We start from the raw sequence: 24,637 nt of genomic DNA, 5'->3' as shown, positions 1-24,637 counted from the left end.
GTGCAATCTGTACATAGGTGCAGAATGTAGTGTTCAGAATGTAGTGTACTTTTGTTCAGAATGTAGTGTACTTTTGTTCAGAAGCTATAGCTCTTTGTCTTCACTCTTTCCTAGTGAACTGGACTATTATGATGCTGCAGGTGTTAATGACCGATGCCAGAAGATATGTGACCAATGGGACAAACTGGGAACACTTACTCAGAAAAGGAGAGAGGCACTGGAGGTAAAATTGATATAAATAAGTGGCTCCATTTAAAAAAAAAAATCCTTTGGGATTTATAACAGACATTGTTGAGTGTTAATTCCTGGAATCCAGACTGCAATAAACCCTTTCCTCAGTGCTTCATTTCAATTTGCTATGAGTTCATTTGCAATATAGGTTGAATTGCTCAGTAACAAATAAGATGGTGCTTTGCTGCTAGAGACAGTAATAAAGCAGCAGCAGAATGAATTTGGCCACCAAGACGTGATTTATAATTCCATCCTTGGGGATTTGATACATAGGAGTGATATAATTAGGCAGTTGTTTTGTCATATTCACTGCAGCAAAACTCAGTTTCAGCAGGAAGTTAGTGGCCAGGCTCTCTGGTGATTGAGGTTCCAAAACAGTGAAATCCAATTTACTAAAAGCCCTAGGATGTATCTTCATGGCTTCTCCTGAGATCAGTGGAAGCCACCTACATACATTTCAGGGCTGAAATTTGACATGTATGTATTACTGCTCCATTTTATACATGAAAGAAATTACCAAAGCAGGACATTAATTTAAAACTGGTGAAATTTAATTTGTTTAGTTCATAGATCAGATTAACAGAAAACATTTAAAATCCAACAAACGGGGGAAAAAAATCACTTCGGCCCTGATCCTTCAAAGGTTTATGCACATGCTTAAGTTTACGTATGTTTAACATGAAAGTAATTTTAATGTAAGTAGTCTCACACTGACTTCAGTGACACCTTTTAAGATGTCTCAGGTTGGGCAGCCAGCAAATGAGGCACCCAAAATCATCAGTCACTTCTGAAAATGTATGCCCAAGGTAACTGGGACACTACATGTATGTGCATAGAATTAGCTTTCACCTTGGAAACAATGAATTTATTTGTGTGCATTTACTGGTCTTAACAGAGGACCGAGAAATTGCTGGAAACAATTGATCAGCTTCACCTGGAGTTTGCCAAGAGGGCTGCTCCATTTAACAACTGGATGGAAGGTGCTATGGAAGACTTACAGGACATGTTTATTGTTCATAGCATAGAGGAAATTCAGGTAAATGGTAATATGTTTTTGGTTTGCAATCCTCAGGAAGTCAAGAAAGGAATCCTTCCCTCTCACTGAACGGACACAGTCATCATGTGTATGTGAAAACACATACTACCTTAAAGCTATCTTTCTGAATGTCCTTTCTCTCTCCCTCCCTCCCTCAAATCCATGAGCATAAAAGTGATGATAAAAGACCATTTCTGCTTATAGGTTAAGTCAGCTGGCTACAGTACTTCTCCCTTTGGAAAGAGACCTTAGCCAGAGGTCAGTAGGGAGGCAAACCATGTGGAGAGCAGAACTTGGAAACATGGTGTCTCTTTGCATTTCTCATTGTATGGCCATTGGTGGTTGTTTGGGGCTCTCAGACACTCTCAGCTAGGTGGGATTGATGGCCTTGACCAGTTACTGTGTATGGGAATTGGCCCAGAACGGTCATATCTGACTGCATTGATGCAGCTTGGTGGAATCTGACACTTTACTTCTATCTCTCATTAAAGGAAAGGCATAAATTACATTTACACCCACTTTAAGATTGCTTTATATTACCAGGCTGCCGTCTAAGGGTCTTAGTGTAAATGAGAATCAGGCTGCTCATTGTGTATAGTTGGTTTGTTGTGAAAATAATTAAAGGCATTAATTCTGTCATTTGTTCAGTTGCACTCAATGTTAGTGGGGCATTTGTGCAGCTGTATTTAAAGGGATGCTTTCAAGTATTTAGCCTCAGATCCCACTAGGCACACCTTCTTTGTCTATGCGGAGTCACTCTGACTTCATTGAGACTCCATCTGGACACAGGGCTTCATGTGATAGAATTCCAAAGAAGAGTCAGGGCTTTAATTACTTTCTTTTTTTTAAAAAAGGGGAGGTTAGGGTGGTCCCAAAAAGAACACAAGTAGAAAACCTGTCATGTTTTAAAAAACATGACAGGGAAAAGGAAAGGGGATAATATTCACTTGCAGCATTGGAAACCCAAAGAGCACGGTATTGAAACGTTGAAAGTATCATGAAAAACAAAGTGAAACTTATCTATCTGGTTTTACTATTCAAACTGAGTGAAGTACAACCAAGTGTGAAAATTAAATTAGTTTTTTTTTTCATTTGCAATCTTATTCTCATATGTTGTTAGAAACATAAGTAAAGAAACATTTTTTCAGAAATGTATCGTTTTCATCTTGATACTGTCTTTTAAATCTTCAAAAATAGCGAAGTATGGTCTACTACCCCAAAGATGACCTTATTGCAAATTCAGTTTTCTTTGTGGTGTTCCTATGGGTGAAATTCTGTCTCCCCTGGAATTTTGCCATAGTCTTCCAAAGGGTCAGGGTTTCACCCCATGTGTACAATGTATTTGAGGAGGAAATGAAATTATTTATATCAGGCCCTCAAGATCATAGAACTGACACTACAACAAAAATCCTCATACTTTTCCCCTTTGTTTCTGATTCCAGAGTTTAATCACTGCCCATGAACAGTTTAAAGCCACTTTGCCAGAGGCAGACGGTGAGAGGCAGGCTATCCTGTCAATCCAAAATGAAGTTGAGAAGGTTATTCAGAGTTACAACATCAGAATAAGTGCAAGCAATCCTTACAGCACCATCACTATGGATGAAATCCGTGCCAAGTGGGATAAGGTAAATCTGTGTCAAGGTGGGATAAGGGATATATGTTAAAGGTGGAAATGACATGGCAGGAATAATGTTTTAGTTGTATGAATAATAAGAACAGAGAACCCCACTGACTCTCTAGAAGTTGTCATGAATTACCAAAAGGAAAAAAATGTTGAATGGCAGGGCTGATCCAACAGCATTCACTCAGGCAAAAATCTCCCTGAAAAAAACAGGAACAGCCCCATAAAGAAAACTCTTTCTTAAAAATCTTGGCTAGTCTGGACAGCAGAAAGGTATGTCAACATAAAATTAGGCTGTTGGCTAGAAGAAACTTGGATGTCATTATGGCTGGTGCAGAAAAGAAGTCTACCCCTGTAATATGGCAAAATGTAGTATAGATGGTTATTGAAAAAAACAATATGAAATGAAAGTTACAACTATATTTCACTTTTTAAACACATTTCAACTCAATATTTAGTAGGTCAGTGGGGTAACTGATGTAGAACTGCGAGGAGAATTTGGGCCTAACTCAGTTTTTATGATATAAAATATATTTAAAACATTTTAAAAATGTGATGTGGGATATTAATTTTAAGTGTAAAATAGGATTACAGGTCCCTGAATTGCAACTGTTTTCCCCACGTGGCTATATCCTTAATGACTGAAAGTACACAGGCTGGGGAACCAATTCTTTCCCATTGAAGTTAAGTGGGAGTTGGATCAGGATCCAGATCTGCACTGTGGAACTTTGTTTTTAGAAAAACACACATGCATAAATACTCACGCACACACAGAAGACCGATACACACCACCAAATATACAAACAATATATTGCAGGCCACAAGAACATGATCCCCACAGGTAACAAGAACCAAACAACTAGAACCAAACTCTCAGTTTCACCATAACGATCCTGTGGGGTAGACAAAGTATCAAGTGCAGCCCTATTACTGAGGCTTTTAGAACCACATTGTGGAGCTGGCCCAACACATCTTATCTGAATCTATCTTCGTTGCTCTGCTTGGATGGAATATTGTGTGTAAATTACTGCTTAAAGCTAGGTGAGACTAATAGGGAAGTGAATATGCTCAAAATAGCCTGTTTTTTTTTTTTTTTTTAACAGGAAATACACTTTAGTAACTAGATTAAGGTTAAGAAGTCTTAAACTTGAATCTAGTCAGAGATTAGATTCCCCCTACCCCCTTAAATGTCAGCCTTTCTGGTCATACTTCCAGGCTGAGTCAGTTTCAAAATGGACAAGAGTATGTTGGGTTGGTCATAACATGTCCTACTAAAAAATGGTGAGTGTAAATTAATCACGATAGCCACCCAAATGACTATCGTATTTACAACATTTGTTTTCAACTTTTACTTTGAATGGCAATCTTCAAATTAACTTTAAAAATTAATAATTATTTGATTAAATGTTTTAAATTCAGTGTTATATATAGTCATTTAATTAAAATATATAATAAATTACTTTCAGTTTTTAAAAAAATTACTGATCGCACTACACAGTTCCACTTGAAAGAATGAGTAATTCTTGTATTTTATAAAAGTTTATCTGAAAAATAAATGAATGATTTGTCATTACAACTTTAGAATCACTTAGGTTTATTTTCCTCGTAAACTTAATCATAATTTAAAAAAAAAAAATTCTCAGTCTGAATGTTTTTGTTGTTCTTTCTTATTTTCCATCTTCTTCTGCAAATACCCCAGTTAAGTAAAGCATATCTATTCAGGAGAATATGGCTAAGAACATGTGCTTAAATGCTATTGTGAATAGGGATGCAATTTAGGCACGTTTGCTTTCCTGAATAAAGGCCAAAGTGTTAAATAACTTCGGTAGTCTCATTTCAATCTCACAGGAGTAAGTACTAGGCTCAGTAGTAAGTGTCTGCAGAACTGTGCTATGATATTTTGTAACTACAGTGAGATCAGTTCGGGTGTCTATTGTGGCCTAATCATATGCCTTGTAGGTTAACAGCTAACAACCACCTATGTACCAGTGTATATCTTTATTAAATCCTAATTGACTCCCTGTCATACTTTATTAATTAATCCTGTTCAGGGACATTTCAGTCCAGAAATAAAATAAAAAATTATTTTCACTGCAGTGAATTTCCTGCTTCCTCACATGGCTTCATGTCAGTCAGTATCTGTTTCTTTGGTCAATAATGCTTAATATTCACTAAAAAAAGGAGTCTATATCTGTTGTTTCATTGTACAGCACAACTCTTCATTTCAATGGTTCTAGTAGCTAAAAAATCCTACCAAATTTCAAGTAAGAAAACAGAACAGGCCACGTGTATACATTAGTTAAAACAGTCAAAGACTCCACAAAGTTTGCTCACGATTGAAAGCAAACAAACATTTTAGGTAATGAAATAAACTTGGTCACTAAATAGCTCTAGGGGGTGACAGGGAAAGCAGGCAGGGGGGAGACTGAGGTTTGGAGACCTTCAATCTATGCTATATTGTTTTTACAGGTGTGATCTAATCTTATCTACTCACATCAACCCTCATTTCTTTTGTGCCTGGGCAGGTGAAACAACTTGTGCCTGTGAGGGATCAATCTTTGCAGGAGGAGCTAGCCCGTCAGCATTCTAATGAACGTCTGCGTCGCCAATTTGCTGCTCAGGCCAATGTCATTGGGCCATGGATCCAGACCAAGATGGAGGTGAGTATCCTTGAGGCATCAAGAGGTGGCAGCTGAACAGAGCAAATATCGTTTTTTTCCAGAACACTCTCTGCTGTACACACAGAACTTCGATGGCCTCCACTGCACTGCACCAACATTCCAACATTCATGTAATCAGATTTTAACAAGGTGAAATCTTTTTGGAATACATTTTTGAAAAGTAAATGGAGACATTAGAGGGGTGATTTTCAAAGGCCCAAATTACATACAGGCACCCAACTCACATTAACAATCCATGTGAGCTGGACCTTTGAAATCCTCCCCTAGATGACCATTATTAGTTTGGTTGTGTTCTTTCCACAAAGATACCATTTTCCTAATGTTGTCCTGAGATATGAATGTGCAGGAGACCATGGTTTTTCCTTTGGAGGGAGTTTTGATTGGTACTGATTCTTAGTGTTAAAGGGGTTATGTAAATATGTGGCAAACTAACAATTCTGGAGCTTAGACTTTTTGGGTTTTTTTGTGCGACAGGAAATTGCCCGCAGCTCTGTTGAATTGACAGGGCCCTTGGAGGACCAGATGAATCAACTGAAGCAGCATGAACACAATATCATCAACTACAAAACCAATATTGACAAACTGGAAGGAGACCATCAGCTTATACAAGAAGCCCTGGTGTTTGATAACAAGCACACCAGTTATACTATGGAGGTAGCTATGAATTCAGTTCTGTGCTCTGAGGTTCATGTATCCACTCTTCTGAGTCTGAGGGGGTTGTAACGGAGGACAGAATTTGGCAGACTTCCTAGTTCATTTGCAGTAAAAGATATACGTTACTAAGATTCAGTTTGTCTCAGCCAGGACTTCTGTGACAAAACCATGGTTTTTGGTCTTTTTTTTTTTAATGAAACATTGTGGTCTTTGTCACCTGGCCAGCCACTGCTGAGGAAGGCTCCAGTCCTGGATGGAGCTGATTGCAAGATCTGAGCATAAGATTCCTTTATACATTTGACATTGTGGACTCAGTATATGTCCATGGAGGGTGGAACATGGATTGTTATATGGGTTTGAACTGTTAAATATTATGAAATGTGTTAATTGGAACATAAGGGATATTTATTTGACTTTTCTCTTAATTTCCCATGACAAAAAAATGTATTCTTTAAAATATAGTTTGCCATGACTTTTCCTTTTTGTTTTTGATGAGTGCTGTAGCACTTTTTGTCATGACAAAGCCATGTCTTTTCCTGCATGTTTGTCATGACAGATTACCAGCCAAGGCCCCTATCCTGTCGACACATACATATGAGTCACTTTACACACAGGAGTAGTTCCATTGAACTAAATGAGACTGCTCACATGCATAAAGTAACTCATGAGTTTAAGTATTCAGAGAGTTGGGGCCCAAGGTGGGAAAGTGGCTATAACTGGAAAGTTAGGGAATAGGGCTGGATCAGCCAAATACTGTCTAGAATTAAACTGATTCTCAAGAATACAACAGCTCTTCAATCCAAGTGTTGCCATTTAAGACGAGAGATGACTTTATGGCTAACATGAACACTATGATCAAGAACCAATAGAAGGTATAAACAAGTATCAGTTTAGGAATTAAATAAATTTTTTTGCATATCTGTTATAGTTCCAGTGCAGCCATAATCGTAGTATAGAAGTAGTGGCACCAAACAACAATTTATATAAATATTTCAGTTTGTATCATTGGTTTTTTCTTACCATCTTTGTTATTGTGCTAGGAGTTCATGTTTTCGTTACCAGCCTAAAGAATCCATGTTTTCTCTTCTATAGCATATCCGTGTTGGATGGGAACTCTTACTGACCACCATTGCCCGAACTATCAATGAAATTGAGACGCAGATCCTTACAAGAGATGCCAAGGGTATCACCCAAGAACAAATGAACGAGTTCAGAGCATCATTCAATCATTTTGATAGGGTACAGTACTCCCACTTCTTTCTCATCTAACAGGACTCCAAAAGCAAGTCAGTATAACATTGTCTCTTTGCATTCCAAATAGTAGTGTCTCTTTAAAAAAAAAAAAAAAAGAGAGAAAAAAAAAGGATGCACTAAAAATGGATTTTTTTTTAAAGTTAAAAATAGAAGGCATATTCTCTAAACCCATAGCATTTATTATGCGGATTATTTAAAGATTAATTTTTCTTCTTCAGTTTTGCTGTGGAATTAAAATTCAGAGAGAATGACAGCTAGCTGAGTGCTTGTAACAACCTGTTAAAATAATGGAAGGAACTGACTGGATATTTTTGTATATGCTGCAAAGTGATGTGTCCCTTACATTAAAACAGTGGCCTATTGGGCACTCTCATCATTAGCTGCAGTCACATATTAAGGCCTGATTTCTCCTGCATTATAAGAAAAAAGGGAAAAAATCAGTAATTTTCCCCTAGAAATATTCTGTTCAAGGAAGCAACTAAGCAAGAGTAGTGATTGTTTTCAAGGAAAATCCTTTCTATGCACAGGGATTGTGTATTTCAGTTCCTTAGTTAGAAATGAATAAAGTAGGAAAAGAAAATACCCTTCTGGATGAATGTAACACACTCTACTTGTGATTTTCAGTGCAATCAAAGAAATGAAAGAAGTAATCAAAATGCACATGTGTAAGAGGTAAATAAAGATAGGTATGGCTGCAGTAACAAAACAACACAATTTAATGCAAACTGGGAGTTACTTTAATACATAAGAATAGGGATGTGACATTCCCAGTTGGAAAACTATTTTCACACACAATTTTGCTGGGTAGATGCTCATACAAATCTGTCTTCAAAATCCAATACAAATCTGAAATACTGAAAATGGCTGCTGTAACAGCACCAGCCAGCCGCCTTCCTCCCTGTACAGAATCCCTCACCTTATCCTTCTTACCACCTGGATTTTCAGCAAACTCTCCTAGGTTCCAGAGAGCTTCACCCACTCCTATCCTGCCTCTGTCCACCCCATGCCCAGTGCTAGCTCCCCTCTTTCATTTCCATCCTGATATTCCATTTCTTAACTGTCCAACTCTGAAGTGGCTACCTGCATCTGGATTTGTAGTTGGCGTATATTGGATACTGATGTCACCCTTTGGTACTTGGCACTTCAGAAAAGAAGTAGAATTTTCAAATATCTGCAGTAGAAGCAAGGAGAGCATAGATCCACAGGAGTCAGTGACCGATGTACTTCATTTTATGAAGACGCTAAATGTAATTGTAGTGTAGTATAATTCCTCTTTATATTCACTAAGGAAGCAGAAGATGATATCATAGAGACAGAAATACATTTCTCAGGATGAGAAGGAATCAATGTGCTAAAAAGCTTTCCCAATGCACTGGAGCAGATAATTGCGCAATTAGAGCTATTAAAAGCAGACAGAACGTCAGGCCCTGATAAATTACAACCTGTAGTTTAGAAGAATCCATTATGGGGAAGTAGGAACTTTGTGTAAAGATTTGACAGCTCCTTAAAGACCATACGTTCCCCTCGTGCAGTGTGGAGAACATTTGGAAGAGGTATGGTATTCAAGGGATAAAGGTGGCTATGCCGTAGTACAACTCACACTGAGTAGCCATTTGCAGCACTTCCATAACTTTAATTCAGTCTTCAGCGCAGAAATGTCTGCTCTGTGGCTTTAACTTTCCATGGAGGGGCTATCATTGCCAGGCAGTGGCAACCCAGCAGAATGGACTGTCTGTTGCTGCTAGTGTATATGCACAAGTTAAGATCTATGGCAGCTGGCCATGTTCTCGTGAATCTGCAGTCTTTCTACAAACTGGCAGAGACACGCTCAGATCCCAGAGAAACAATACAGCAGAGCTGAAGCTTAGAAAAGGCTATATAACAGGATGTGGACGAGAGATGGTGCTTCCACACAACTTTATGCATGGTAGGGAGCATGTGACTCTAAGAAAGGAGGGTAAAACCAAAGGCCTGGAGAGCAGTTCACCTCCTGCAGTGTACAAATTTAAGAAAAGGAGGCAAAATTTGAAAACTGAGCTGCTAAATCAGACTTCCTGTGCGAAACAAATCGTGCTCTCATTGATAAAAGTGAAGCCGTTTCAAAGCACACTAAAGAATTGTTAATGTGTGGTAGCAAGGTCCACACAGACAGCATGCAGCAGGCTAGTGCTGGGTAAATTCATACCTCAGCTTGGTGTGAAATAGTGTTAGTATATGCAAGCCCTAATTAAGGTTTAATATAGGGAGAAAATATGACTCATTCTACACAGGTTGGAAGGTGGCAAATTTTTTTCATTGAACAAACTAATTTAAGAGACTGAAGCTTCTTTTTCAATTGGATACCTTCCCTTCATCCTCCCGAACTTGCACATTCAATTTCAGAGAGTACCATGTATCAACTCGGTTTCAGGGTTTCTTCAGGTAAACACAATTAAGAATCTTCTAAGCTGGCTGTTTACAGAGATCAGGCAGATTCAAACTCTGCTATGAAATCTGTTGTCTTGAATTGGTGTGAAGATGAAATTGGCTCATCCAAATGTAGCTCTGTAACATCAAAGGCATCACATTCCATCTGTGAGATAGAGAGCAGAAATGGGTGTAGAGATCTTCAAAATAAACCTTATGTTCTGAGGTTTGCTGACATATTTTCTTTAGCTAATCGGATATATTTGCTTCTAAATCTTTAAAACATAGGCATATTTGAAACAGCTACTGGCAGCATTGTCCTTTTCATTAAGATTTACGGTGTAGAATTGTTGTTAGCCTTATAACTAATAATACTGTTGTTGCAAACAGTGGTACTGAATGGATGAGGTATTTATAAAAATTAATAGAATTAAAGAGTGAAGTTCTGTGATGAACAATTGGCAAGGATCCAAAAAATGAAAATCATGCCTGACAAATAGGCTTTAACTATTTAAACACATCAAGGTCAGTTATGGATGCCTGAGCTCTGAATTTCCTGGCACTTTTCCAGTTTAAGTCAGATCTTAATGTGTGGAGCTGTGCATGTGTGTGTGAATATTATTAAAGTACTAATCTGCAGGGAGTCACTAAAAGCTCCACTCTTAAAATAGTTTATTCTGATCTGCATGAAACTAACCATTTATAAACTACTGCCAAGAATGGCTTCATTGAGATATACATTTGAGAGGGGAACCCCTTTTTCCTTCTTTGAAGGGAAATAAAGGGCAAATGTTCAAAATCATAATGATCTTACCATTTAAACCCCATTACTATTATAGGGCCAGAGTCACCACCCTTTATCTGCTTCAGGAAGGGCATGAGGATCAGGCACAAGTTATTTTAAATGGTCTCTACATGTCTTGAATATTGAAAAGAGAAAACCACATACTATTTAAAATATAAAGGACTAGATTGTGGCTCAGACTCCCAAGTCCACAGAGGAGAGCAAGGAGGAGTGAGTTCCCTCCTTATACCTTTCCATGGGAATAGCTGGGTCCTGGGTCTAGGTGTGGTGGAGTGAGGGGGTGCTGCATGCACATGAAGCAAATGGACAGAGTTTCCATCCCTCCTCAGTGTATCAACCAGCACAGTTAGACCACACAGGTGATCTCGTAAGTTGCCTTAGTTATAGGCCAACAGTAAATCACGACCTCCCCTGCATCAAGGAGGAAACAGGGAGGGAATTCTGTCTCAGACAGGTGTCTTTGTTGCATGGTACCTCCTGGGAAGGTGCACCATTCCTTGCTCAGGGCTGTGCCTACAGGCACAGTGTAGCTCCAAGTATAAATATAGATCTGCTGCCAAACAGTTATATTTTCCTCTGTCTCCTCCATTGCATTGCAGTAGAAAAACAAAAATGAGACGGGGTACAACTTATTTGAATTATAAAAAGATTTTTTTGTGTGCTCCAAATGGTGTCTTATTGATTTATCATAAACAGGTGAACTGGAATAGTGCCTCTCAATCCCTGTATGGTTTCCACATTTAATGCTAAGAACAGAGATTCCTTTTTCAGATTCAATATGTTTTCATAAACCCTGTTGGCCTATATATTATGAAAATGATATTTTACAGAAATTTTAAAAATCTTTAAAATACATGATATCTTACAAGAGATGCCAAGGGTATCAGCCTACAAGAGTCAGAAAAAAAAAGGCGCAGATACCATCTTTCAAATTATTCATCACCTGACCAGGATCTTTTCCCTCATGCAGAAGCCACAGAAAAAAGTTGGATCTTGAACTGTGACCTAAAGTTGTACAAACTCTGGCTGTCAGACCAGCAGCGAAAACAATTTCCAGATTTTAGGAACAGACCTTAACTGCACACACCTTAACTAAATCTATAATATGTGTCATCTGGATCACGGTTATGGGTGAGGTGTGAACAGGAAGAGACGAAAACAGTCTGTTTTTGGGAATGCTGGGTTAGTTTACTGGGCTGGTAATTAAAGAAAAAAATTTACTTAGAAAAAAATGAGCAAATTTGATCTGGCGTCACTGGGAGACAATAAACATGAGATCTCATGATTCCATTTTTATAATACGTTTTCAGAGTAGATCCTCACCTTAAATGGTCATAAGAAGACACATGCTTAAATCAAGCTATGTCATTGATCAGGTTTTCTTTTTTTATCTAGGCCATGAATTAATGACTATATTATATTTTTGTTTTTTATCTAAGATATGCTTACTCAAATTTTTAAAAATATTATCAGGTCAAGGGAGAAGAAGAAGTCCTAACCCAGTGGGAAAAATAGTTTAGTCCATGTCAAGTTATCCTGTATCTTTCACAAATTGTAAGGTGAGAGAAAATGAAGGATGGAAATGGTAGTATACAGAACAATCCCTCTTCAGAGAAAATGCAGAAGAAAGAAAAAATAATGGTACTTATATAAAAGCAACATTTCAGCGTTGTAGCTGCACAAAAAAGCCAAAACTCCATGAAACCAAAAGGGTTATTGAATCAAAATAATACACTGATAAACAAGCACACAGTGGGTCTGATCCAAAGCTCACTGAAGTCAATGGGAGCCTTTCAATCAGGCCACACAATATCAACAGCTAAGATCTCCTGAAAAAAGTAAACAATGTAAATGAACCCTTTTTATTTTCATTAGTCAGATTCCATCTTAACAAATCATTATTGATACAACTTTGCAGTGTTCTTTACTAACCAACTAATCCACTTTATGACTTTTTCTCCCCCTCCTTGCACATTCTGCATGCATGACCCATGATGTGATACTAGGATGAATCTGGCGATCTGCAGTCTGATGAATTTAAAGCCTGCCTCATCAGTCTAGGACAGGTTGGAAATGACCTGCAGGTAGAAAAAACTGACGTATTTACTGTTTTCAAATAGACTGGTATAATACTAGCCTAAAGAGACCTAGGTTTAAACTCAAATGTAGCTGATTGTAAAAATGTTTGCATTTTGCTGCTTTTGTGTGATCCAATGTAGTCTACTTGGATTCTAATGAGCCACTGTGGGTCACTGCTACCATCACACACTCATATTTTTCCTTGCTCAGACTTCCAAGCACAAGCCTTCCCTCACCTCAAGGAGGACTTTTGCCCACCTCTGTCTTTTGGCCAGCTTCCACCACCATCCCCTTTTAATATCCACTCTCGGCAGTTAACCATGAATGTCCTACTCACCTACTGCTCAGAAAATGGGCATCCTCCTTTAATAAGAGATCTGCCATTGATCAACTTCTGTTGGCTACAAACAATCCACATCTCCTCTTTCAACCCCACTGGCTCATACCTCTACTGTACTCAGAGTCCCATTAGCTAGAGATCAGAGAGAGAATTCTGGAACTCACTTCTCATGTGGCAGCACACAGCTCAGTCTGCCTGGGCTCTGAAGTACAGTATTTTCAAAATGCAGTTATGCTCTTTCTAGACTGCTAGGCACTAAAAGCTACTGTAATTTCTAATAAACCTTCCAATACCGAAATCTAAAAAATATGTTGTATGACAATGAACCAGCCTTCCTTTCCTGACTTTGGCTAGTTGAGTGACAAACTTTTCTCCTTACCTCTCTCTCCTTTCTTGTTGTGCTCTGTATGTTCGTATGTTGTACTTGACCCACCCCTTTTCTGGTATTATTCTCTGTGATGTGTTTGTTTCATGTGCGCAATGTGTTAGCTGCTTCTTCCTCCTTTAAATTGATGATGCTCCTCGTGACCTGCTTTGGCATTACCTCCAATGAACATCCTCTCATTCCATGGATCCAATCTTCTGGTGATGTACATTTGCCATCTGTATGGAAATGGTGATGGTCTCCTGCCTGTTTTTGATACCTCAAAAATTCCCTCATATATTCTTTATGCTGCTTGGATCAATAGAAGAAGAGTGGGCTGATGGACCATGATGATTTCAGAGCTTGCTTAATTTCAATGGGTTATGATTTGGTATGAATTTTAAAATACAATGAAATTGATTTGGAAATGGCTAATAATGCTAACCACGTCAGTATTAAAGGTTACCATAGTTTGCACATATTACAAACAATAACATTTACACTTTAGCTATCAATTCCATTTTTTCCCTATACTTTAAAAAGGTAAAAAACATTAAAAGTAGAAACATACCCCCGGTAGACACCTAATTCATGGTTTGTTGCATTTAGCTTTGCTTTATGAAGCACATTCCATGAAATGTACATTGTATCAAATAAATATACTATTAAATCTTTTCAGTTTAAATATATGTGAATTAGCTTTTTGTCTGCATGAAAAATAATTATTCTGGGGCTTTTTAATATTCCTAATTCTTGAAAGCAAACTGCAGGGTTGAGTTTTATTTATTTATTTTAAATCTGCATTTTTCATTCACTTTTTACTGAAAAAAAAAAAATTTAAGAATAAATGTAATTGTTGCCATGTATTAGGAAGATTATTTTAATAACTGTTTCTGCCGAATGTTGACACCATAATAACAAAATGTGTGTTAATTGCTAATACAGGCCCCAATCCTGCAAGCTGTTCTGTGTGGGTTAACCTTCTTTAATGTCATTGTGGTACCACACTGATGCATGGGGTCCATCTGTATAGATTAAATTTTTTCAATAGACTTCAATGAGAGCAAGATCAGATGTAGAAGAGATGATAGTATCAAGTTATTCTTTGAACATGTGAATTTAACATATCTTTGGACAGAAGAGTGAAACCAGTATGACATAGAGCAGAATTTAACATGCCTTGAACAGGTTGCATTAAAGTGACAGCTAAGTTTAGGCCCCAAATTTAGATTCTATTTAAAAGAAGAATGTGTGGGGGGCACGTTCCAAATTTAATAATATGAATTGAAACTTTTTCATTACTTTTGAATATGTTTATCCATTCCTCTTCAATGATGTCCCAAATATAACACAACAGCTTTGTTGTGGTAGGGCAGAAAGTGATACTAATTATAAGGAGAAAGTGAAACCTCCTGGGAACTAATTTTACTATGCAAAGGAAGAGAAATGGAAAAGATAAACAAACTTTTCACTCTATTTGTAACATGAGAGACTCGGCTATAAAAATGTGTACCATATACCCATGCAGCTGCACTTACCCTGGTCCAGGCTAAGGACTCAGTGCAACTTAAGTTAAGCACATGCTGTGTAAGTCCTGTGCTGGACTGAGGTTAGAGTACTCAGCTCTTTTCAGGACTGAGCCGGTAGTAAGCAGAGGAACTTGATAGAGCCCTGAAAACAGATAGGTGATTTTTTTAAATAAAGGATTAAGTCAAAACTACATCACTCCACTGTTTTAAAAAAAGATAGAAACTAATGATTTATTATAAACTATTTAGATGTTGTGTAGAAAATATTTCAGGAAGCAGAAAAGGGCACAGGATTTAGGACAAAGGATTACATTTTCAAAAGTGCCTAAATCCCATTTTCAAAAGTGATGTAGGCATATTTGCTCCTAAATCCTATTGATTTTCAGTCACATTTAGGCTTCTGAAATGGCTTTCAGTCACATTTAGGCTTTTGAAAATGAGACTGAGGCTTCTCAGTCACTTAGTTGTTTTTATAATTTTTACCCAGAATCTCTAGTAGTATGTCATAGAGATACATAATGTTGAAATTTGATTTTACAGTTACTATCGTTTTCTTTTTGAATGTTGTCAAAGGGTGAGGCAGAGTTTGCCCGAATTATGTCCCTGGTTGATCCCAATGGGCAGGGAACCGTCTCTTTCCAGTCCTTCATTGACTTCATGACCAGAGAGACTGCGGACACAGACACAGCTGAGCAAGTCATCGCTTCTTTCAGAATCCTAGCTTCAGATAAGGTCAGTCCTTTTGTTCCTAGCTGTAAGGATTTCCCTCTACTTCAGTATCAGTGTTGTTTAACCTTCCTTTGCCGAAAGTCTTTCACAAGCTGTCTAGTAGAGCTAGGTTCTGTTTTTCATTAAGAAGACTAACATGCTCACCGTTCATTCTTGTGGTACTGGTTTGAACTTCAACCCAACCTTCTAACTGGAATGTGAGTGGAATTCAAAGCTCGTTCCTTATCCCTTCACATCACAAAGAACTAACATAACATTTAGATAATGATTTATAAGCCTCAAAAGGTTTGCAGATGATACCAAGCTGGGAAGGGTTGCAAGCACTTTGCAGGATAGGATTAAAATTAAAAATGATCTGGACAAACTGGAGAAATGGTCTGAAGTAAATAGGATGAAATAAAAGTTTGTTACAAGAAAGAGAGAAAAATTGTACTCCTTAATCTCTAAGGATAGGACAAGAAGCAATGGGTGTAAATTACAGCAAGGGAGGTTTAAGATGGACATTAGAAAACACTTCCTAACTGTCAGGGTAACTAAGCACTGGAATAGATCACCTAAGGAGGTTGTGGAATTTCTGTCATTGAAGGTTTTTAAGATCAGGTTAGACAAACTGTCAGGAATGGTCTAGTTATTAGGTAGTTCTACCTTGAATTCAGGGAACTAGACTAGATGACCCATTGAGGTCCCTTCTGGTCCTACAGTTCTAAGATAAAATTAGGTGCACTAAATAGTTTTTGATCAGCTGACACAGCTGTATATACAGTGGTCCTGCTCTTCTCTTATGCATATCCATGGAACAGTACTGATTCAAGGGGATAAAATCCTCTTCATAAACTCTTCCAACTTCCATAGCATTGCCTGCATGTGGCTGAGATTAGAATTTTGGCTGAGTAAACGACTGGTTGCACCTGAGTAAGCACATCCATGAGCATGTGGTGGTATGGACCTGCCTGCCCTAGGGGAGCTCTGGGAGGCACTATGCTTCCTCAAGCCACTGGGCACACACACGGAATGAAACTACAGCACGTCTCTTTAAGAAAGTGGAGCATGTTCTCTTCTCTGTAGCCAGCTCTGCTGGTCAGAATGCAATGCAGGAGTAGGAGTTGAGGGGCGTGCAACAAAGAAGATCAGTGGTTTCATAACTCGCTCCTTTTTGGAGTAGTCTGTGTCCCAGAGAGTGCTGCCAGCAAGCAGTTCCTGTGTTCAGGCGAGAAAAGGGGCTGCAATACTACAGGGCAGACTCAATCTGGCCCCCTGATGTTGGTTTTGCAATCTCAACTAATAGGGACCAAACTTTGAATTCCAAACACATTCCAAGATCAAACCGAAAAAGTGAGAGAGGAGCGTTTTGTTCTATAGGAATAAACATCACACACCTTCCTGTTCTGTTATTTTAAATAATGTCACAGGTCTCCAGAGTGGCAAATAGGTGCTTTTTTATGTCATAAATTGAAGGCAGTCATTATAATAATAAAAAAAAGTTTGTCTAGAAACTTATTTTAATATTGAAGTCAACAGTGTATAACAGGGTCAAAATCTACCCTCAATCTGTTTGCTGAGAGTATTATTCCCACCAGGTCATGATTGAAGTTACAGCTCAGTAGGAGAAATATTCTTGGTCTTGGAGAAACAGGCAGGAAGTCCTAGTTTATTAATATTAGTTATATAAGATACACAAACAAAAATCTGTAAAATATTATGTTCTGTATCTGGGATTTTTAAAAATTCTTTTGGAAATAACCTCTTTTCCCCAGCCTTATATTCTTGCAGAAGAGTTGCGGCGAGAACTGCCTCCTGAACAAGCTCAGTATTGCATCAGAAGGATGCCTGCCTTCTCTGGTCCGGGTGCTGTTCCCGGAGCTCTGGATTATACCTCGTTTTCATCAGCATTGTATGGAGAAAGTGACCTGTAATTCAGTGATTGGCCATACTCATTGTATGCGTTGGAAAAACAATAACACTGATTTCTCAGTTTGCTTCTTGAAAGCCTTGACAAAATGATTTTAAAATGATTTTTACAAATATTAGTAGGTGAATTCAGTGTCAAATGTTAGGAATGCAAATAACTAGCATATATTTCAGTGTGCAGCACTAGTAGGATTCTGCACTGATGGTAAGAGTTTATCTGACCTATATATCATGAAAATATATTTTGAAGAAAAAGTAAATCACTAATTTAAAAAATATATTAAATTTGAGACCCATTCAGAAAAAAGAAACCAGAGCTTGTGAAAATAAAAATGAAGACTAACAAAATATTTTGCCATTTTCAAAAATTGTTTATCCTATATATGCTGCTTTTACTATAGTCATAGAATTCTGTGTTAGAAGTCATACTTCTTTCTTTCATATAAAAATATTACATTACAGATTTTATGGTTTATATGTTTCCACATAGAAAGTTTAATAAAATAAAAAATGCAACTTTTCAGGGAAGAAAAATACCAATCAAGTAAAATATTTAACCACTAAAATAATCCCAAACTGTATTTTTATATCTTTTAAAGATGGCTTTCTATTAACAGAGTTGTAACATCATAAGCATAATCCTGCAAATTCATAATAAATTATAATTTAATATTTTATAATAAATCTACAAGCAGTACTTTTCCTTTTAAGCCTTTTACTCTGCAGCTGAGAGAGCACAACTTTCATAAACAGGAAATAGTAAGGAATTGTATTGTTTTGAAACCCCCCAGTCATGTCTATTTTGAATAGATCCTTTGTTTCCCACTATGTGAAAGCCAGTTCTTTGTTTTATTAGTGAACAACCAGCACCATCCCATGTGATGCAAAATCCTACCTAAACTAACTGAGTATGGTTGTGTTGCAGTTTTAACTGTATGTCACATACAGAATTTGGATTATAGTTTGTCTTCATTTCTGTTGAATGGCAATTCTGCTACCATATGCTAGTTTGTTTTACTGGAGTCATGTTTCCATCATGACAACTTGTAGAGAAGTAAAGCAATAACTTTTTTACTTGAATCCTAACAGATACTGAAAAATGCAATATAATCAAACAAAACATTCACAAATGGTGAAGTTGTTAACTTTGCAATGCAGTGCTACTAAAGCAATGATGTGCCTAACAAATAAACTCTGCTTTTCAAAACTTTGATGGTTCAGTTGTTGAGATTCATCTAGTGTTTCCTCTAAAGAACCAGAAATATTTCTACACATTAAAGGTGGTTTAGATTTCTTCATTTGCTTAAAAGAGTAAACGTTCCATGCATTATCCCAGTTGGAAGGATGCGTGCGACGTTGGAGTCAGCTTCTTAGCTGGCTAATAAATTGGTTTGTGAGCTGTGATCTTAGTGGCTTAAGGCCAGGGCTGGAAGTGAATAGAACTGGGTTCTGTTCCTTACTCTCTGCCTTAACCTCCCTGTACCATTATTTTTTTCCACTTGTAAAAGGTAGATGATACTGCTTATCCACCTTGATGAAGTGCTTTGAGACCTATAAATGAGAAGTGCTATATCAGGGCTAAGAATGATCACGTCTGTGTTTGATTTTAATACATGTATTAATATGGAACTTTCCAGACTGCCAGCCAAATGCTCAGTAGGCTGTACAGCTGAATCCCGTTGAAAAGATCCTTTAGAGTATCTCCCATATTGACTGTTGTGTATGAATGAGCAGTTTGTCTGTAAACTAGTGAGCTTCCAAATTAGGCACAGGCATGGAAACAAAATTTCTGTTTTACAGAAACAAAAATGTATCCTGGACATTCTAATGCAAAGGCAGTTCAGCATGGTTATAACTGGCACTTCCACAAGCTACAAAATTAAAGCATGAAATTCTTCCCTGTCTTTGAAAGCATTGAAGCATTCATTCTTTCATTTGAATGTTCCTCTGATCAGGATAAGCTAGGAACAAAATCATCAGCACCAGTAGGAAATGGCTTTTATAAAATAATTTTTGATCCATGGAGCAGATCTTTAGTGTCCAAAGAAGACAGCAAGCAGAGCACCTGGTAATTAGCCTTAGAGCACTTAGTAACCTACACAGGAAGATCCATCCAAGCCTACCTAAAGATTTTATACTGTACTTGTCACCTTGCTGTGCCTTGCACTTTCAAAAAACAATTTAATACAAAGTTTCTTTCCCTCTCCATATGTTTGTTTATTTACAGAAATTGAAGTTAAATAATTGAGTTGTGTATTTTGTTCTGCAGGGGGAGAAATTCATGGTCTTTCTGATGTTTTTTGAGAGTGAGTTCCAGAGTTGTGGGACAGCCAGTGAGCAAGCTCTGTCTGTTGTGCTCACAAACCTTCACCTTTGTGGCCAACAGTTGCACTGATCCACTGAACCACTTTGATTACATTTGAGGTGGCTGAACCAGCATTTGGTGACTATGCTGTCTGATTAGATTCATTCTAGATTACTAGGTGTAATGATCTGCAATATTCAACCCTAGAGGTCATGGATCATTGTGTCCAAAGTTGAGGCAAACAACCTAATTAGTTTTAAGATTGAGTTTGTTAAATTTGTGAATGGGATTAGATGACACGGTTGCCTGTGACAGCAGGGGACTGGAGTCAGTCATCCAGGAGGTCCATTCCAGTCCTATGTTCTTCCATCGAAGTGGGATACAATAGAGCAGAACCAGTCTTTCAGTTAGTAGGGGATGCTATAGGATGTTTTTAACAACCATGGCTAATGTGAATTAGAGAAGATTCCAGAAAGACTCCAAGGCTGTAGACTGTCTTAACAATTGTAGGGCAGAATCCCTCAATGGAGGTGATGTTATGAACATGGCCAGTTACTTGAAGCACTTCCCTCTTCCATGAGCATAACCTCTATTTGCCCTGGTTCATTTTCAGCCAACTATTCTTCTGTCAGATGCTGACGGCTCCCAGGCCCTGGGGTATCTTGGAGATGGCAATGTCAGCTTTTGATGTTAACAAAATGCAGAGCTGATGTTGTCTGCCTATCTCCTTTAATAGGGGTTCCAGGAGCTCTCGTTTTCTTATTCACTAGCCACAAAAGGGCTGGATCAGAGATTTCAGTAGTGGTTAGTGGCTTGTATTTCCGTTAGATTTTCCAAGACTTCATGTTGTTCCAAACCCTTGGAAGGGATCATATTGTATTATTGATTACATACTCAACTTGTTCCTGGTATCTGCAAAGACCATCCCACATACAGGTGATAATTCCTCAGAGCAGTTGATTTCTGATGCAAGGTGGAGGCATCCTGGATTATTACAAAGGTTTATGGTTCAGAATTCCATGGGGCATGATTTTGCTGCTACTACTATGGAATCAGCGGTATAAGAATATTCACTTATTAGTACACTTCCCACATGGGTGCCAATGTTTTTCCATGTGCGTTTAAGATTAGCCCTGACAATAAGTGGACTTAATAGATAAGGGACTCCTTAAGGATATTTGTGTACAAATCATTGTGGTTTTGATTTTTAAAATAAATAGAGCAACAAATATTGCTAAATATTTTGATTTATAAAACAGATGTTGCCTGTATTTTGCACGGTATACTAAGGATGGGTGCAGGGACTGAGCTATGGGACTCCATTCAGTGTGTTTGAGTCACACAGCTAATCTCTATCCATCATGTCAAAATTATATGAAGTTGGATTCTGTATGATATTCCCTTCCCATATGCACACTACTAAAAGAATGTACATTAACAAAACAGATGTGAATACAAGAATGTGTATTAACAAGGCAGATGATTGCATAAATCAAAGAGGAACCACTCCTCTGAAGATCACTCAGTACTAGTTTTTGAAAGCATGAGCCAAATTCTCAGCTGGTGCAAATTGGCATAACTCCAGTAACTTACATGGAGCTACACCAGTTTCTACCAGCTGAGGAGGATAGCCCCTTCTGTTTAATGGGGAAAAAAAGCCTGTTGTCATTTTACAAAAAAACAGCTAATAAAGAAATGCAGTAAAGGCTCAGCAGCACATGCAACGAAAGAAAAACAGAACAATCAATGTGAAGAACATTTAATAAAGATGTACCAATTTATATAAAACAAGACTCAGTTGTATCATTTCTGAAGCTTGAGCACAGATTAAAATAATATTAAACATGTGAGTTGGCCTTCAGCTTGTATCGTAATAGAAAATGGAATTAAAGCAGCTGTACTAGCAATAACTGGAACTGATCTGTCCCTGCTTTGGATTATTTTAATAATATATTAGTATTTTCTTTTATGGAAAATTGATTTAGTGTTTTATAATTGTATTATGTGGGGAATTCAGAAACATCCTGCTATTGGCCACTTTTGAGAGAGATGGTACAGAGCACATAGACATTCTGTTGTGGTATAGTAATTTTTATATATTATACAAAGTTAAACTCCTCAGACTGGATCGTAATCCTTTGTGAGTCAAAGAGATTTCCTCTGAGAAGCCTATGCTCAAATTTACTGGACGGAAGATGCAGTAAAATTGCCTCAAGTTCACTGATCACTAATGTATTTTTCTCTCAATTAAACATTGGTAGATTTCAGAATAATTGAAAATACTGATTCTCTTCTCATCCCTCATTCCCCAAGTTTTAAGTTTAACCACTTGAGTACTTGCTATTGTTCCATGTATTTCTTTGTGAAATGCCAGTGTACCAGTGGAATGTCTGTGCTTCAAACACAGCTGTTGACACCTTCAAGTGGGATTTTACAGCCAAATGTTTTAATACAAGAAAACTCTCCCTGTGACTCAGAATGAATGTTCTGCACCAAAAGCCCACTTTATTTTTTTCTACAACTTCCTTGGTGAGTGAATACTCTATTTTCATTCCAAGTTATCTCTCATGATATTCACAATAAGAGAATGTTTAGGGCACAAAAATTGAGATTTTTCCAAAAGATGGCTACTAACAAAAATCACTCATTCCCCTTGTAAAATGTATGAGCTAGATTTATCCACAAGCTCTCACTTTCAGCATCAGAACAAAACAAAGATTTTATGCTCCAAGATCCAAAAAAAAAAACAAAAAAAACTTGCCCATCTTTTTGTTTGTTTGAGATGTCTTTGGCATCTGTAATTTAGCTTTGCACAAATGGGATTATTGCATTACATTGCTCTAATTACTTGCAAATCACATTTATAAAAGGCATTCAAAGGGTGTAAATCTGCCCATATTCGTTTTATTTCAACACCTGTTTATGCCTAGTCTAGTTGCCCCTGTTCAATCTCTTTCAAAATTTTGGCCCCAGTTCAGGAAATCAGTTTTAATCAGCATTTAGGCATATGCTTAAAGTTAAGCATGTTTTTGAGAGCTATCCTGAATAGGAATAGATTCAAACACATGCTTAAATGCTTTCCTGAATTGGGACCTTTATGCTGAGTGACTGCTACTAGTGTCAAAAGACTCCAGTTAAAAACAGACCTTAATTAAATATAAAAAATGGAAAGAAACATTAGGCCTAGGCTTCCTTAATAAACAAACCACTCTTGAGATGCTGTAGGCTGTTAAGGAAGATTTTTGTAATGATGAGTCATTGCATATGATCTTGCCTTTCTTTCCAAGCACAACAAAGGTTGACAGGGATATTGGACAAAAGCCTCACTGAAGTCGCTAGAGCTATGCCAATTTACATCAGTTGGGGGTCTGGCCCATTATCTTAACTTAAAAGTTCATAAAATATCCCTCTGGAAATTCCTTAGTATAAACATGAGGTAAAATCCTGCCTCTGCTGAAGTACATAGGGCAACTCCTAGTGATTTCAGTGAAGCCAGGATTTCACCAGGGGTCTTTGGGAGCTCTTGTGCATATTTTCACAAGGTTAGATCTTCTTTAACTCATCCCAGAAAGGCAGCTGGGCCAACTTGCCTTGTTTGCATGGGAAAATTGACTGGTATAGCGATAGTGGAATAAACCATTTTGCTATTGCTATTCCAGAATTGCTCCCCATATGGCCATTCTATTACGGTATAAAAATTATTCTGTACTTTGATAGCATCCTCCATCAGAGGCTTTTATAGTGCCTTACAAACCATCAAAGAAGTTAGCCTCAAGGCTTCAGTGACTTTCCCAAGGTTCCACAAAAAAAAGCCTCTGGCAGTAATGAGAATATGGTCTTTAACCACAAAACCACTCCCTTCTGAAAAACTGATGGGTGGGAATGAAAAGGTGAACTAGAACCATTATAGATGGGGTATAATAAGAATTTATGGAGTGATTTAAATGTTCAAAGAACTGTTAGATATTAACTAATCCTCCCGATACACCCTCTGGATAGATGGATAAAGTATTATTATATTCATTTTACAGATGGGGAAGTGGAGTCAGAGATGTAAAGGGATTTTATCCAAGAAGTTAGTGGGAAAGCAGAACTCAAACTAATTTAAAGAACTGAATTCAACTTTACAAAAATGTTGGCCCTCAGTACTGCATAACTGTGTAAGGCTGTAGAAGTCATGAAAAGTAAACTTTGAGGCTTTTGTTTCTGTAATTACAAAGCTTTACATGTTTATTTTAACTTAGGTGAAGATCACAGGAACACACCAAAATATTGTCATGAAGTAGCGAGTTGTCATAGTGTGCAGCCTAAGTATCTAGGAATCTATGACGTGTTCCATATTTTGGAGATGAAAAAGTTACTAAGTCAGGGTGAGGCTAAATGAATCCCCTACCTTGCAGAAACACTATCCTTTTGTTAAACAAATGAAAATTAAGCCTGTCATAGTTACTGGGCAAACTGAGTGCATCTGTCTCACATCTGAGGCCTTTGGCTATGACCTGCCTTCGGGTAGAATGGAGTAACTCTCCCAATCTCAGACTGGGCCATGGATCGCAGTCCTCTGGTACTAACTGTGATTATCTCAGCAGATCTTACCTAGGTTCAGATCCTGTAGTTCTGTTCCTTTCCCAGAGCATTGTCAGTGATTAATACAGAGACCTAACAGTCTCCGTAAAGGAAAGTATTATTTATTTA

General features: G+C 37.7%; 1 protein-coding gene across 6 annotated transcripts in view; it reads left to right on the top strand.

The window, feature by feature from the left end:
• Positions 1-19,843, top strand: part of ACTN2 (actinin alpha 2) — an 87,472-nt gene extending 67,629 nt beyond the window's left edge. For 5 of the 6 annotated variants that reach the window (XM_067535998.1, XM_067535997.1, XM_067536001.1 and 2 more), the window contains 9 exons: positions 115-223; positions 1,127-1,267; positions 2,710-2,892; positions 5,414-5,548; positions 6,044-6,223; positions 7,316-7,462; positions 13,797-13,862; positions 15,574-15,732; positions 17,484-19,843. In XM_067535998.1, coding sequence (XP_067392099.1) covers positions 115-223; positions 1,127-1,267; positions 2,710-2,892; positions 5,414-5,548; positions 6,044-6,223; positions 7,316-7,462; positions 13,797-13,862; positions 15,574-15,732; positions 17,484-17,642 — 1,279 coding nt within the window. In that variant the 3' untranslated portion in view covers positions 17,643-19,843. Of the gene's footprint in view, positions 1-114; positions 224-1,126; positions 1,268-2,709; positions 2,893-5,413; positions 5,549-6,043; positions 6,224-7,315; positions 7,463-12,694; positions 12,773-13,796; positions 13,863-15,573; positions 15,733-17,483 lie in introns of all 6 variants that reach the window. The other variant, XM_067536002.1, reaches the window with a different exon arrangement.
• Positions 19,844-24,637: the final 4,794 nt, after the last annotated feature.

This window comes from Emydura macquarii, unplaced genomic scaffold (assembly GCF_026122565.2).
Source record: "Emydura macquarii macquarii isolate MOO-44397 ecotype Brisbane River unplaced genomic scaffold, CSIRO-AGI_Emac_v2 contig_3517, whole genome shotgun sequence".
In the NCBI taxonomy this organism is placed as follows: domain Eukaryota; kingdom Metazoa; phylum Chordata; order Testudines; family Chelidae; genus Emydura; species Emydura macquarii.
This window is presented reverse-complemented; position numbering and strand designations above follow the sequence as displayed.